The 15973-nt window shown below is 39.0% G+C and overlaps 1 protein-coding gene across 5 annotated transcripts in view; it reads right to left on the bottom strand.

Annotated features, from left to right (window-relative positions):
- Positions 1-344: 344 nt before the first annotated feature.
- Positions 345-15973, bottom strand: part of RAF1 (Raf-1 proto-oncogene, serine/threonine kinase) — an 84324-nt gene continuing 68695 nt past the window's right edge. For 4 of the 5 annotated variants that reach the window (XM_035338000.1, XM_035337999.1, XM_035337998.1 and 1 more), the window contains 7 exons: positions 11534-11618; positions 10328-10504; positions 8607-8653; positions 7104-7222; positions 3958-4089; positions 2502-2636; positions 1367-1507 (listed from right to left, as the gene is read on the bottom strand). In XM_035338000.1, coding sequence (XP_035193891.1) covers positions 1367-1507; positions 2502-2636; positions 3958-4089; positions 7104-7222; positions 8607-8653; positions 10328-10504; positions 11534-11618 — 836 coding nt within the window. Of the gene's footprint in view, positions 1508-2501; positions 2637-3957; positions 4090-7103; positions 7223-8606; positions 8654-10327; positions 10505-11533; positions 11619-15973 lie in introns of all 5 variants that reach the window. The other variant, XM_035338001.1, reaches the window with a different exon arrangement.

The following is a 15973-nucleotide window of genomic DNA, read 5'->3' as shown; positions in this document are numbered from 1 at the left end:
CACTACCTAAGCAAAAAAACAGGCTTACAGAAGATGGAACACAGAGCAAAAATGGTGCAGTTAAGTAGCTTGATAGTAGTGTATCAGTATAGGTACGTGAAAAAGTAGATGCTGCTGAAAGATTACAGTAGAATAAAAATCATATTGTAATGCAAGTGATCAGAAACTGACACGTTGTCATATCAAGTATGTTTCACCTGTTTTTACCATTTTTACTGGTACAGTAGTATCTGTCCTAAGAACTTTTAAAAATTATGCTGTTATTTTTCTGAACTGTTCAGATCTACACATCTATGTCAGAACTGTGGCTTACTATATTAAATGATGACATTGAACCTTAAACCTAAAATTTAATTTATTTTATTAAAATAAGATAATCAGAGGAACCTTGGCTTACAATAAATGCATTTTCTCAGGAGCAATAAAAACAAAATTAAAACCCAAATCAGCAAGAAAAACTGTGTATGCTCAGTTTCCTCTTGATAGTGCATCTCTGACAGCTTCAGATGGGATGAAAACTATGCTCATTTCGCAGAAGTATACTGATACTGTTAATTAGCCTTTTATCAGCCACAAAAGCCTGTCTTTCTGCACTTACCACCTCATTGGGCTGCAAGAAACAAGTCAATAGTACCAAAATAAGCTGCTTAAGTTACTGAAGATGACCATAGCAAGACTGGCTAGCTTCCTTCTCTGAGCAGTACAGTTTAGAATATACTCCATTCCTTTGCAAGAGTTTGTCTTCTATGTGCAAAACTATTGCAAAACTATTTCGTGTTGAATTAGCATTTTAACTTATTTCATTGGCTTGATGAAAGCTCTTAGGCAGGAGCTGATTTCCACAAAGTTTTTTTTTTTTTTTTTTTTCCTCTTCCCTCAGTCTTGTTTGCAGATACCCATTTCCAGCAAAACTCCCCCGCCTTAAAGTGGTAGATGGCCTGGGGCAATCAAAGAGCACCAAAACACATTATCTTTCCTCAAATTCCAAGTCGAGCCATCCTTGCTGTAAAAAATACCAATTTATCAGCAGATTTAAATCAATCCAGAAACACTGCCGAAGAAACATCCATCTCTTCTGTGTATGGGAAAAATAAGGCTCAAGTGCATCTATTAAAAAAATAGTAATAGACCTCTTGATTTATAGTCTGTTAACTATCCCAGTAAAAGAAACTGTAGAAAAAGGCAATGTGGAGCCGTGTCCCTGCAGGATAAGAACTGCAGACATCCTTAGCAGCTTGCTCTTAAAACTGGGATGCGGATAATCCTGCTGGCACTGATCCTGTACACCGAGGCATTAAAAGCACAACTTCTGTTACTTCTGTTTCTTTCCCATCACTGGAGAGAACAAGGGAAGGGGAGCACGATCCTAAAAAACGGGTAGTCTTGTGGATGTTAATGTGCACGAATTTATGTCCTCTGTATGCGCTGCACGATGCAGAGATGGTTCAGAAGCACTCCGGTTGATTTTGGGTAAAGAATGTTGCAACAATTCGATGGAAGACAGTATCTGAGGGAAATACACATAAAATGAAAAGAGACGTTAGAGCTGCATCTCTTTCTAATCAAGTCTTACACCTTTGGTTGATAAGCACCTTCTCTGCTTTAAGCATCTCCCTAAGAACGACAGTATGTTATGTAGCGACACTGCAAAGAATACTTTGGGAACGTGCCAGTGTGAACTGAACTCTGCCGTATGTTTTTGTTGCTCTGGGGAGTCTCAGAAGAGGGGAGGATACGTCTCATTATTTCACTGACATTACAGTCAATATGCAAGCATCTATGCAAATCTCCCAGATCTGCATAGGGAACAGAATTTTTATTCTGCACAGGGAAAGAACTGTGTCCTCTGCCTAGTCATGTTTAGACAACTTAATTTAGAAAGAGGCTTTCAACAACCAAAGTTACACTTAAATGTAACAGCAAGATGTTTTTAAGAAGTCTGCTTATTCAATTCCGGGTGTTTAATGAGTACAAAAAAAGTCCCTTCATCATCCTCACAGTGATGGAACAAGGGTCAAGTATGCTTTGTAAAAATAACAAAAACTGGCGCGTGAATTTAAATCCCCTAGTGAGTTTTATTTGCTTGTACAAAGTTGTGGGGAAGCAAAATTGGAATGGTCTGTTATTTCAGTGCAGGGTTGAGGGAAATTAATGTACAAACAAAATACTTTTTTTTTTTTTTTTGCTTATCTCTGAAATGGTTCAGGTATTACAAGCAAATTGTTCTAAGGTCAGTCTAACATGCCTTCAGCCAGCATGCATATTATTTTTATTGATTTTGTGCATAACTTCTTTAAATCAGAATTACAAACTGCACAAGGGAGCTGGGTGGCTAAAGGTACACGTGAATAAACACAAAAAGAGGAAGCATGCCACACTTTATTCCTGCATCTACCTTCAGTTTCTAAACCAATGCTTGTATCCATCCTGAATGTTTTGTGTGCTAATGGCTATTTATAAAATACTTTGAAACTGTTATCTGCAGAAAAACAAACACTTACTTGTGGAAACAAGGGTCTTTCTTCCCTAACCTTCTTCAAACAATCTGCTACAAGCCTCTTCATTGCTTTGGGGCAGTTCTTATACAATTTACTGAGGTCTGGAGAAGCATACCCTCGGCCAACCATGAAAATAATCTAAGAAAGAAGAACAAGTAAATAGCAGAAAACCAAAGCTGTAAAAGTTGTTTCGCTGATTGAAAGCTCTAGTGTACCAAAATGACCAAACATGAGCACCACAGGCAAACACACCAGCGCAGAAAAAAGCACTCCGTGTAGATTCGTCCCAGTTAGTTAACTGAAACAATGGTCTTGCTTCTGTACAGTGTCGGACATAATTAGAGTGACACCGTGGTTGATAATATTCCAAGAAGTGAAGGCACTGCTGCAATTAGAACAGGACATAGTACGTGCCACGGCAATTTCCTTGAGTTGAAGTCTACAAGTGCCAAATGATCCTCACTCAACTGGAGCAGTTACAAGCAGCCAGTTGGGCACAACAGCTTCATCGGTCAGTAGAGCTGGATTTTCAGGTATCTCAGAAAAACTTTGGTTTGTTTGCAGTTGCCTTTTTTTTTCCTTATTTGGGGGGGTTGAGGGGAAAGGGGGGTTAATTCTTTTGTTTTTTCAAGCAGGACTAATTGTGCTATTATTTCTTCTTCAAGTTAAGTTAGCTCCAAACAAGTCCATATAAAGTTGCTAAAATAAGGTCAAATTCCCCAGGCTATATTCCATCCTTCCCAAAAAAACTTATCTGAGGGGTAAGCGTCACATGTTTTGTGATAGTACTGATCATTAAAGCTTGCGCAGAATTTCAAGGTGGTGAATTAAAACACATTCCAATATCACAGCTTTTAAAATAACAACAAACTTCTTTAACTGAACTGGCTTCTCCTCCTTGGAATAGATGATAAACACAATAGGGGCAAAAAGAGTGGTTTGTGTGTCCCCCCCGCTCATTATTAGATCTTCATTTAACGTAGCAAAGCAAACAAACAATAAACAAAACAACAAAAAAACTGAGGATCAGCAAAACAGTGATCAAAAAGATCTACGAGTTTTAAGTTCATGCCCTTCAGAAAGAAAAAAAAAAGTTTCCAATAATGAATTCACTCCACACTTGCTAAGCAAAAAAAAAAGCATTAATCTAAAGAGAACACAGCTGAGGTTTCAATCCTTAAAGTGCCTCTTCAGCTGTTAACTGACTGGGTAAGAATACAACCTCGTAAGACTAAATCACAGGGCACTTCGAATATTTATAAACAGGTTTTTTTTTCTGGAGTAACTGTCATTGTCAGTATTTAAATATTCAACTACACAGATTTACTGCTGAAACAAACTATGTTGCAAACAACACTCCAATTGGTGTTTTACATTTGTCCCTATCTTACATTTCTTTAGGAAAAGTCAAAAGTCATGCCTAGAAATAAAGTGCAGTATTCTTCAGATTGCTTCTTACCTGATCTCGGTTGTTTATGTGGGAGTACGGCAACTCTCCTGTCATTAGTTCATATAACACTATTCCATAGGAGTAGACGTCTGACTGGAAACTAAACGGGTTACTGTCCTGCATCCGTATCACTTCTGGTGCCTTCAGAAGGAGAAAAGAAACAAAAGCATTAATTCAAAGTATTAATTAATTCAAAGTATTAATGGAGCTTTGAAACAGACAAGTGGAAGGCACAATGGAAAGCAGAGCAGTTCAGAAATAATTAGCGAACAAAGGTAAAACGCAGAGATCTTGAGGCATCCTAAGCTGCAGAGTAACACTGACTGAACTTACAAATATATGTATATGCATACAACTGAGTGTAAACAAAAACCAACAACTGAATTCAGCGAGCATGTTGCCATTATATTTGCAATATACACTGGCTTTTTTTCCTTCTCTCTCCCATGCAACTGAGAATGATTTTCTCACCGTCAGTTTTAAAACAAGTATAGATGTTAGAAGGGAAAGACACCTGCCTGACAAGGATGCTGTTTGTTGTGTATGACGATCCAAAGTATTGCCTGCAAGTCAAGCCGCACACATGCAAATAATGGACTGACAAAAAAATACAGAAAGAAAAACGCCTGAAGCTGTGCTGCCTGAACTGTTCAGGTTCCTTCCAGCAGACTTGCTTCTACGGCTCCAGAGAAGCCAGGGCACTCGGCCCACACCGACCAGGCGCAGGCACAGAGCCCCCCGGGTCTGCTGACAGCCAGGACTGGGGAAGGAGGATGAGGAGTTCCCATGCTGAGAGCCTTCTACATCAGGCACGCTGCCACGAGTCAGAAGAACCGATGGGTGCTCTCTTCCACCCAGAAGCATGCAAGCCCCTATCTCACACTTCAGGAAGTGTCAGTGGCAAGAGGCAGTTTGACACAAGAACATTTTTCTGCTCCTTCCCCTAAACACGAGAAACTACTTCTGAATAAAATAATTCAGGCAACATGGAAGCAAAAAGCATACCAGTGGTTTGAGCATCTGCATGGAAAGAGACCTTTTCCACACCTGCTTCTAGGACAATTTCCCAGGGCATTCGTGATACCAGTAGGCATTTCAAATGGACATGCAGTTTTATTCTTCTCTTAACAGAACTCACATCCTTTCTCCAACAAAACCTAAATGCTCCCAAATTCTTGTGTGTTACTTTAAACATTTAACCACGTTCCATCTATTTGTCCATTAAAAAACCTTGAGCCGGCAAGTAATAGAGGCCTAAATATAAAACGGTCATACAGACTAAACTGCTTGAAAAATTGGTACTACAACATCTACAGAAAGTAAACAATAGCATATATTGAAGATCATGGAAGAAATGCAAGAGCACTCTCATCTTTGCAAAACAAAATAAAATTACAATGCTAAAAAAACAAAAAAATGTTGACTGATTTAGTGAAACAATGCATAAACCCTCAAAGCATCTTTCCTGTTAACTAAGATTTTTTCCCCTAAAGAAGACCCTCAGAATTACTGAACGAAGCACTACTTAAGAGTACCACAGTACGACAAAGTCAGATCGTATCAGTTTTCAAGGAAACAGAATTGATCTCCTTTCTATGTAACGACAAGTCAGCAAGATGGTCTGTAACTGATTAAAATGAAAAAACTGCAAAAAGCAAAAAATGCATTTTTTTTTCCTCCACATTGTTTTATGTATAGAGACATACTGCTGTGTGTTAATTTTAAGTATCTTACGGAAGTTATAAGGAGATTTCTTTAAAAAATATATAGAGATAGATTTTGTAACTTGGTTTCAGGTTCTTTGCACATTTTCTGTCACAAACAAATCTTGGCCAAGTATCCTGGTATTCTTAATGAACACTTCCTGCCTTTTCTCAAAATACAAATACCCAAGTAACAATGAAGGCTGCTAAGAATTAAAAAAAATAAAAAGGAAAAACTGTTTCAAGTACCACCTGCAAGTCATTCAGCGTTCAGGATCTGAAGATTTAATAGGTACAAATACGTAGCACTCAGCAAGTCATTTCTAATTGGTACCACGAGTGTTGCTACCTGGGAGCTACAAAATGCTGTTAATTAAGCCACATTCTGAATCTAAATAAATTGCACAGTATTAACAAAAATGGGTCAAGTGAAACTTCAACAGCACATTGATGGAATATTGGTGCTAAACAAGACATCCTTGTATAATTTTAATGATGTTTTTTAACTTGGTAACTGGCACTGTTCAATTATTCCATTTACTCTATTCAAGTCGTACCTGAAAAGTTGCTTGATTTTTTTCCAAATGATTTTTTAAGGAAAATTATAGAACTGCCTTCTAAGTTCTCGCAGAAATTAAACATGAAAGCAATCACTGGGAAAGTCCTCTCAGACAAGGACTTTGCAATAACACTTTGAAAGAAACCCCCCAAACTTTCCAGCAGAATTTGAGAACTTCCACACACAAACTCACATTCCCCTACAACGCTTCTGAGCTACCTCAAAACTTCCTGCAGCAATCTCATGCAAGGGAAGGACCAGCGGTGGGCCTCACAGCTCCATCTTGGTGTGTATCAAGCAGCATACAGGCACCAAAGATGACTTGTGCTCCTCCCCACGCTTCAAGGAGTGCTTCCCATCCTTTGCCCTACCACCTGACAAAGCTGCTGAATGTGTAACCAGCAAGTACATGAGGTGGGGTATCACCAAGTCTGCAGCAGGACGCAGGGGAAGAAGAGGCCATGATGAACACAAAGACAGCATCTCACCGATCACCCCAAACCCACTATTAAGCAGATTAAAGGCTGCTGTTCTCTAGTGAGAAGAGCCCTTTGGGGAAACGTAGGATGACTGCAGGAGAAAGACTCTGCTCTTGGAACAACTTGCAATTCCACAGACAGCTCTGTCTTTATGTTTAGAACTCCAAAAATCCAAGAGGAAAACCTTTAGATTCACACGGTGAATGGTGTCTGCTTTGGACAATCAAGCACCTCAGCACTTTGTTCTTCAATTTTAACTTGTCCTACAACTGGAATAAATGTCTACACAGTACTAACGGCATACATCGTCACTTAGATTTGAAGCTTTGTCCAAAATCTAGTGCTCAACAGACAAAACATACTTTAACCGAATGAAAAACAACTACTCAAGAAGCAGTACAGTGTTTTGCTCACCATCCACAAGATTGAACCAGTGGGTTGTTCCACCTGTTGTGATCCACTCCACCTGGATTTTACAGTTGCCAGACCAAAGTCTCCTATTTTCACTGTGAGGCCTTCATGAAGAAATATATCTGAACAATTGTTAAAGAAATTCTGTAGAAAACTTGAGTAAATAATGCTGAATTTTTGGTCATGATTCCAAAGCATCTGGTTAGGGTCCACACAAATACAAGTCAGCTATCCAAGAACAGTGCTTGTTTTTTGTTTTGCCTACTATGCATTGTATCTTAGAGAAATAGTAACTTTAGGGCATCTGTATTTACAGAATTAACACTTAGGACCAAACAAGACTATACGTTTTAGTGTTATTTGTATATTTATCTTCTTTACAAGGTACTATAGAAATGAACTGTTGACATCAAATACAGGTACTTAAGTAAATGCTGTCAAGAGACACAGAGAAACACCACAGAAGCCATCACAACTAAAAAGAGAAAACTAAGAAAAAAACATTGCAGAACAAATATCAAAATAAAATTATTTCCATAAAGCCTGCTGCTAGATCTCCTGAAATTTAACCATGATCTAACTACTTCAACTGGAAAAATGCAGGTCTGCACTAGTTCTACTCTGTCTGCTTAAAAGGTTTGTAAAGATTGAGAGGCTACAATTTCATTTAAGAATGTCTTAAATTTGAAAAGATGATTCAGAAACATCATGACAGACAACAGACTCATAGTTCGAGGTTACCCTCATCAGGAATCACAAAGTCCTAACCTCCTATACGCTGAATTCCTATATACTGAAGTGATTCAGCCTAACTGAAAAGAGAAATTCCTAAAACTCTGGAACTACTGGACTTGACCTATCTTTTAATAATTACCTTTGCAAAGCATTCTGTTCACATGCTAGGAAAGGAAGTTACCGCCCATGTGCTAACTCAGTAAGTTCTCTTCTCAGCAATTTCAAAAGCAGACATTTTCAAAGGTGAAAGACATCAGGTCACAACATACGTACTCTGCATGCATTACTAAATTTACATTTTTGAAAGAAATATATCGGTAGTTCCCCTCTTCTTGAGTTTAAATAAAGTTTTTTGGCTCCATTTCTGCCAGTCATCTGAAGATGTTTTAAATTTACTAAAGATACAGAGGATACAGCGTGGGGCCCACGCGTGTACATATGCACTGGTATGCACACGTATCCCCCCATCAAGTAGCACTTCTCTACAGCAATCTCCAGCTAATAAAGATATATTGCATAAATACCATTTAATTAAAATAAGACGATTCTGGAGCATGACTGCTGGATCTCTTTTTTCATCTTTATAAGAACAGTTCAGTAAGCATGCACATACCTTCTATGCAAGTCCTTGCTAAATGTATCTTCTCACTCATCCAGAGGAATTACTCCTTTTTAGTTACATACATTTGAAACTATTTTAAGCCCTCAGCAGATCCATGTTAACAACAAATCACTCTCACACTAAAGTGAGATTAAGTTAGGAAAGGATACTATTGGACTTCATGTCTCTGTGGATGATATTCTTCGCATGTAGGTAGCTACGAAAGAACAAACAGAAACATAATGGAGGCTGTTCGTATAAACTGGGCCTTTTCATTTCCCGGTAGACACTGTCAGTTTACTACATACTCAGCCACGTTCATAACCTCTTGCTTTAGTGAATTTACAGGATACAGAGAAATTTACAGGAAAGAAATGTAGCAAGTGCTAGTCAACTACAAAGCTACAGCATTACAGGAAGTGAAAGCAAGGTAAATAAATCTCAAGAAGAGAAATAATAGCATCATTGTCACGTAACGTAATAATGCCCTAGAGAACCTGATGCCATCCTCTAGCTTTGCGTGCTATGCTAATGCTCACTTTTCACGAACTGTTTTAATCTGCGGTCACAGTGTATGTTCCTGGTTTGCTGGGTGTCAGACTGGAAACCTGGGTCCTGACTTACAAAACAGATGAGCACTGACAGCTTCAGCAAATGTCAGCATCTTCTATGCTACGAACACTAATATTAATTGGTCTGAAATAGAACTGAGGTGGTTACTGTTTCTACTCAGACATCCAGAGAACGTTTCCAAGACTTATCTGTGTGTGAGATCTGCCACTGTAGAATGAAAAGAACCATCCCTTCATCTCATAGAAGTACTGTCAATGTTAATTAGTGCTTACCAAAGCACTGCAATGTTATGGCAACACTGTGTGGTGGTAAAATTATTATTTAAGATGTTAGAGGTCTATGTTATTAAAGATTTGAGAGGTTTATTTTACCTAAAAGAACATTCCTTTCAACTAAAAGCTCTCAGTCTGTAATTATTTCCAACCTCTTGCTTCTGAGGTAAGATAATACTGAGGTTGCCATTCCTACAGGCTCCACCACGAGCCATCTCTCCGTATTGTCACACTGACTCCTTGCTAGAACCGTGGCAGTTAACAAGCTACTTAAGGTGGCCAACCCCACCTAGTAGTTGGCCTTGTTAACAGAATGATTGTTTTTCCTTATCGCCTTTTTTCCCTCTAACATGTAGATCGGATCTTTGCAATCCCTTGGCAAAGAACAGGGGTGCAGAGGGGGAGATGTTGTCCAAATGTTATTTCACTAAGATCATAGTTGATAAAGCTTCGATCTGACCTGTCTTAAATTGTACTTGCATTATTAAACACTCAGAGGTCCCTATATTCTCCAAGGACAGGGAAAAGAAGAAGGAACATAGTAATTCTAAGTTTAGAATATGATCTCATCTATTGCTTTTCAGTAAGACCTTAAGGTACAATGTAGATAAAATACAGAAACATTGACTCTTAGTGGCTAGTGGTCTAACATGAATTAAGACAAGATTCTATCAGAAAAATCCTAGATGAAAGAAAGTGACAATGCATACCACAGGGCTGGAGTAAGGCTGCACAAAATCTTTTTCATCTGAGTACTGAACTTTGCAGTCTTAACAGTCCTTTGACATGGATCAGAGCGTAACCTTTTAGAACTATGTGGCAAAGATTTAAATAGTGTTTAAGAAGTTCTGAAATATTATGTGGATTCATCACAAATCTTCATTCACACCGTCTGTACACAGACACTAACTCCTGACTCAGTACACCAGCTTGACATACTAAAATCTCGGAGCAACAGCTCTCAGGTTACGTATTAAGGTTTGGGGAAGGACAAGGAAACGTAATTCCAAGAGATGAGAACAGACACCATTATGGATCCTACTCACTCCATTCCCTGTGCTGTCTGCCGAGCAATATCAATGAGCTGGAACATTTGGAACTTGGTCTCTTGAACATGCAGGTGTTTATACAGACTGCTTCCTTCACACCACTGTGTAACAATGGCCAGGTTATCTTTAGTCATGTAGCCCATAAAGAGCAAAATATTAACATGCCGAGTCTTCCTAATAGAAAGGAGCAGAAAAAGAAATTAGTATCTTCACAAAGAGCGTTTTCAAGTTCTTTTGAAAATGCGTTCCCATCTGAAGGAACATATAGTTCAGATTTCAAGTCCAAAAACAAACAGTTTAAGTAGATGCATGTGTAAAGGTTGTTTTTAAAAATAATAAAAATATGCCACAGTCAGTAATTTCTGATTGCCTTTTTTTTTTTTTTAATAAAGTTAGCTGATTTTCTTTTTAGATAAAATATTTCCCTTTAATTCCAAGGAAGCTATTTAAGAACAATGTTTAAGAGAAAGATGTCAAGAAAACTCAGGGGTTTTGAAATTAGTAACCAACAGTCACACTTGCAAGTGGCATTAGAATAAGTGACTGGAATAACAAAAATCTCCTTGAAAGCTATGAAAAAGTGACAACTTAAAATAGAAGACTGAATCCCAATAGGAAACTAAAGGGTTACTATAACCTGTAAAGGACTTAACAGATGAAAAATATAGTTCCTATATATTCTAACAGGTTCTGTCGCAGGATTCAGTTTTAAAATTAATTACTTAATTTCAGTATTAAAGTTAGTTACTTTAATTTTAATTAGACATTACAATACCAGTATTTGAAAGCAGAATACATGGAAAGCTACATGGATCAGAGAACTATAAAAAGGGAATTATGCTGCAACTTAAAAAAGGTACAGATTGAATATTCTGTCTGGTGATGAGCGTTATGGCAGAATTTGTTAATCTTCACCAGCTATTACATGCCAAATGTGACCTGAAGGGCTGCGGATGTTAGTGTTATCTGAAAAAAAACAATTTCAGAAGTAGTGAAGAACCACTGAGTTACTACTGGTGTCTCACAGCACTACAGTAGCATTCAGAGGTATCACCATATGCTCTCTTTTCTGTTGTTTTTCTCTGGAGATCTGCTTTTTCTGCCTCTCAAACAGAATATTGGGTAAGATGGCTTAAAGGAGGGGTAGTAGGTAAATACAGTGCCATCAAATAACAAAACATAGCAAAGAAAATGTGAACTCACCTTAATACAGCCACTTCGTTTCTGAAAGCCTGGAACTGTTCTGGGGTTGGATCTACAACCTTTAGTATCTTCACGGCTACATCCCCTGAAAATACATTTACAGTAAAAATTACTAAAAATGTTTGTGTTTTTCAAAAATAATAAATAATGGTACTTTACAGAATATGTAAAATCCCTAGGTTGTGCACAGCACACCTCTAGTAATCTGTACACAGGTCAGGATTTTCCTGCAGACACTTCTGTAGTACCACACAATTCATTTACCTGAATTTGAGAACAATGAAAGCCGTCAATTGTTCAACATGCTTCCCTTCTATTTTTTAACAGCTGTAGTTGGCTAGAACTATATGTATGCTTTTTGCAGGATTTGAAGCTATTCAAATCTCAAATGGGTGCAGTCACAGCTGGTTCATAGGCCGGTATTTTAGTGTAGCTGCATTCTCAGCACATTAGTTCAAGCACAGTCACACAGAGTCTCTTGGCTTCCAAACAGTATGCAAAGTCTCATCGCTATCCTTTTTATATCCAGCTTTACCATATACATGTGTGTATAAACTTATATTTATACTTTTTAAAATATATACAAATTCTGTTTATCCTAAAGCTGGATATTTATTTTTACTTATAAACATCTCAAGTTCCTGAATCTCAGGGTAGGGCCTGGGGGAACAGAGTCGCTCCCATTGTAAAAAAAGGTCAGGTTCAGGGCCAGAACACGTGTCACCTGAACACGTGTCCACGGGACCTGACAAGATGCATCCCAGGGTCGTTAGGGAATTGGCTGATGTAGTTGCTAAGCCACCCTTCATCGTATTTGAATAGTCATGGCAGTCAAAGTCCCCAGCAGCTAGAGAAAAAAGAGAATCACACCCATTTTTAAAGGGCAGTAAGGAGGACCCTAGAAACTACCAACCAGTCAGCCTCACCTCAGTGCCTGGTATGATCATGGAACCAACCCTCCTGGAAGTTACCATATGGAAGACAGGGAGGTGATTAGAGACAGCCAACACGGCTTCAGCCAAGATAAATCATGCCTGACTCAACGGCCTGCTATGATGAGGTGACTGCATCAGTGTACAAGGGAAGAACAACTGGTCGCATCTACCTGGACCTCTGTAGTGCCTTTGATATGGTTCCCCACAACATTCTTGCCTCTAAACTGGAGAAATATGGATTTGATGGCTAGACTATTTGATGGACAAGGAATTGGCTTAATTGGCTTTCCATGGCCAAATGGAAACCTGTAACGAGTGGTGTCCCTCAGAGGTCCGTGCTGGTCCATACTATTTAACAGCTTCATTAATGACATACACTGTAGGATTGAATGCACCCTCCACAGGTTTGTGGATGACACCCAAGTGAAGTGGTACAGTTAACCTGTGTGTTAGTGGGAAGAGATGTCCTCCAGAGGGACACTGACAGGCTTGAGAAGGTCCAAGTGAACCTCAAACTTCAATAAGGTGCAGCACCTGGGCTGGGGCAATCCCCAGTACCAGTACAGGCTGGGGGATGAACCGATTGAGAAAGCCTTGGGGGTACTGGTGGATGAAACATCACATATGAGTTGGCAGTGTTTGTAGCCCAACCATATTCTGGGCTGCATCAAAAGAATCGTGGCCAGCAGGTCACAGGAGGTGGCCCTGCCCCTCTACTCTGCTCTCCTAAGGCCCCACGTGGAGCACTGCATCCAGCTCTGGGCTCCCCGGTACAAGACAGACATGAACCTGTGAGAGCACGTCCAGAGGAGGGACATAAAAATGATCAGAGGGTTGGAACACCTCCCTGTGAAGAAAACCTGAAAGAGCTGGGGGCGTTTAGCCTAGGAAAGGCTCTAGGGAGACCTTATTGCAGCCTTTCAGCAGGAAGATGGAGGAAGACTTTTTTTTTTTTTTTTTACCACATCCTGTAGTAACAGGAGAAGGCGTAGCAGTTTTAAACTGCAAGAAGGTTCATTTACAATGAAAAAAAAAAATCATCCGATATTATGTTGAGGGTGCTGAGACACTAGAACAGGTTGCCCAGATTTCTTGTGGTTGCCCCATCACTGGGAGCATTCCAAGTCTGCCTGGACAAGGCTTTCAGCAACCTGATCTAGTGACAGGTGTCCCTGCCCAGGGCAGTAGCACTGGACTAGATGGCTTCGAAAGGTCCCTTCCAACCCAAACCGTTCTATGATTTGTACATAAATTTCCCAGACTGAAATGTTGCTAAGGCTCAGGAATGGGAGGAATAAATGTTCTGTTCAGGAATAGCAGAAAAATTATGAACAATATAACTGATTTTAAGATTTCAGTAACAATTTGGGGACTAAGTGGAGTATCTCACTGTTCTTTAAGCTGATATAATATTTTTTTTCCTAAAAGATTCATTTGAATTGATGTCAGTGCACATGCTTGGTTTAAATTTTGGTGTCTGTTGAAGGGTAATGCAGAAAGGAATGAATACATGATGACTCAGCCTATCTGCGTAAGGACTATTTCCACAGAATGAAGTTGTAAAAAGCTTTACAGCATACATCTAGAAAACAGTAGAACTGAACTGATCAAAAAAGGTACAATAGTAGAATGAAGCTGACTGCTCTAATAAAAGTAAAACCACTAAAAGCAAGACCCACCGACTCCTTGGTGAAATATGTAAACACCAAAATCTTACTACCTACGGATGGACAGATTGTAATTCAAGAGGGGGATAAACTTGCCTTGACACCATCACAAGAAGGTAAAAGGGGCTTAGGAAAACTGAAACTTATTCTTAGTCCACATACAAGCAAAGAGAAATTTGAGAGCAGCTCTCTTCTCAAATAGGCTTATCCCACCGTCTGGGGGCTGCTGCCACTTCGCATTCCAGCACCATCACCTACGCTACAAAAAAAGTCTCTAGACTGACAATTTCTCTGCTACCACAATCAACTCATTCTTTTCTTAACTTGGTCTCTCTTCCTAGATATACATGAAACATAGAATATTTGAGAGAATTTTATACTCTCTAGAACATAATGTTCAGCTGAAGACATTAGGAATACTAACAGCTCAATTAAAAAAATTGTTGCAAAGTATGAAAAGCATACGCAGGCCGGTACTTGAAAGTTTCAGAGAAAGTACCCTGATGGAAACTGCAGTACCTTCCACTGTACTTAGTGTATAATTTCAGTTTACTAAAAGATGAGCAAGTATTGAACACATTGCTGCACGTTTATATCTTCTTCCTTTAGCTTCCATAAATGTGATGTACTTCATGTTTCATCCTTCAGCATCTTCCTAAAGAGAACCATCTCACATTTTCAGTATGATTTTTTCTTCCAGAATTTAAGAGATCTCTCTGCTTACACACCAGAACGGTAAAACATAATTGGTAGAAAGACAACCAGTTCCACATGACTACCAAAACCAGCCCTTAAAGTACCCGGTACCTACTGCAACTACCGCTCATGTACAATGCAAGACCAACAGGTGTCTGTCAATACTTGAAGTATATTGCTAGGATATGCCAAGACAAGGATGCAGCATCCACTGATTATAAACCAAGTATTTTCATATTATTTTTCAACATATCCTCCATTATGATCCTTGCTCCACTAATTAAGTGATGTTTTTAGTTTCACACCGGTCTTTATTGAAGCAGGTGCCACACTTTTTTTAGGCTGCATGGTATTCCCCAAGCAGTTTCCTCTACGGAAAGAAATACACAATAGCACTTGTTTGTTTAGCAGCAATCTGAAGACAATTAGCTTCCACCACCCCCCAACCACCAAAAACCTAGAACTGATTACCAGGGTCAAAGGGGAAATGAGTGTTTATGATAGGTAGTCTTCCAACCCATTTAAACTGCCTTGGTTCTCTTTCCTCCTTTTAAATTTAGAAGCATGCTACAGGACACTACAGGATCCAAATGAGGTCTGTAACAGAAGTGGTGCAAATATTAAAATTAGTACTTAACCATCAGAACAATCTGGAAAAATATGGAAGTGCAAGATACCTGTTCAACAAGAGACGCACTCCTCATAGCAAGACTGTCCTTGACACTATCATATCAATGAAATTGATAAATTCAATTATTATTTTGGAAGACTAAGTCAGGGAATCTTAGCGGAAACCTAATACAGTTTACATACAGTTGTACACATCCTCTTAACAGCCCTTAGGTGCTCTCCAAACGTACAATGCAAACAGACCTTCGTGGCTGAGCATGTTAGGAAAGCTGACACCTCTACCTTAACCCAGAATTTCTATTTAAGTTTGCAGCAATCTGCAACGCTTAATTTCCTTTAGCTTCGCCAAGACAGTTTTATTGCTGCATTTGTGCTATGAGAATAGGTTACCAAAAAAATATCTGCACTTCATTAAATTGTGCACTGTGAACTCCCCATTTCTAAATGCAAAAGACTTGCAAGAAACACACTTTTAAATCTTTCAAGACCACGCTGCAACTGATGGTTACAAA

This window comes from Oxyura jamaicensis, chromosome 12, assembly GCF_011077185.1.
Source record: "Oxyura jamaicensis isolate SHBP4307 breed ruddy duck chromosome 12, BPBGC_Ojam_1.0, whole genome shotgun sequence".
NCBI lineage: Eukaryota > Metazoa > Chordata > Aves > Anseriformes > Anatidae > Oxyura > Oxyura jamaicensis.
This window is presented reverse-complemented; position numbering and strand designations above follow the sequence as displayed.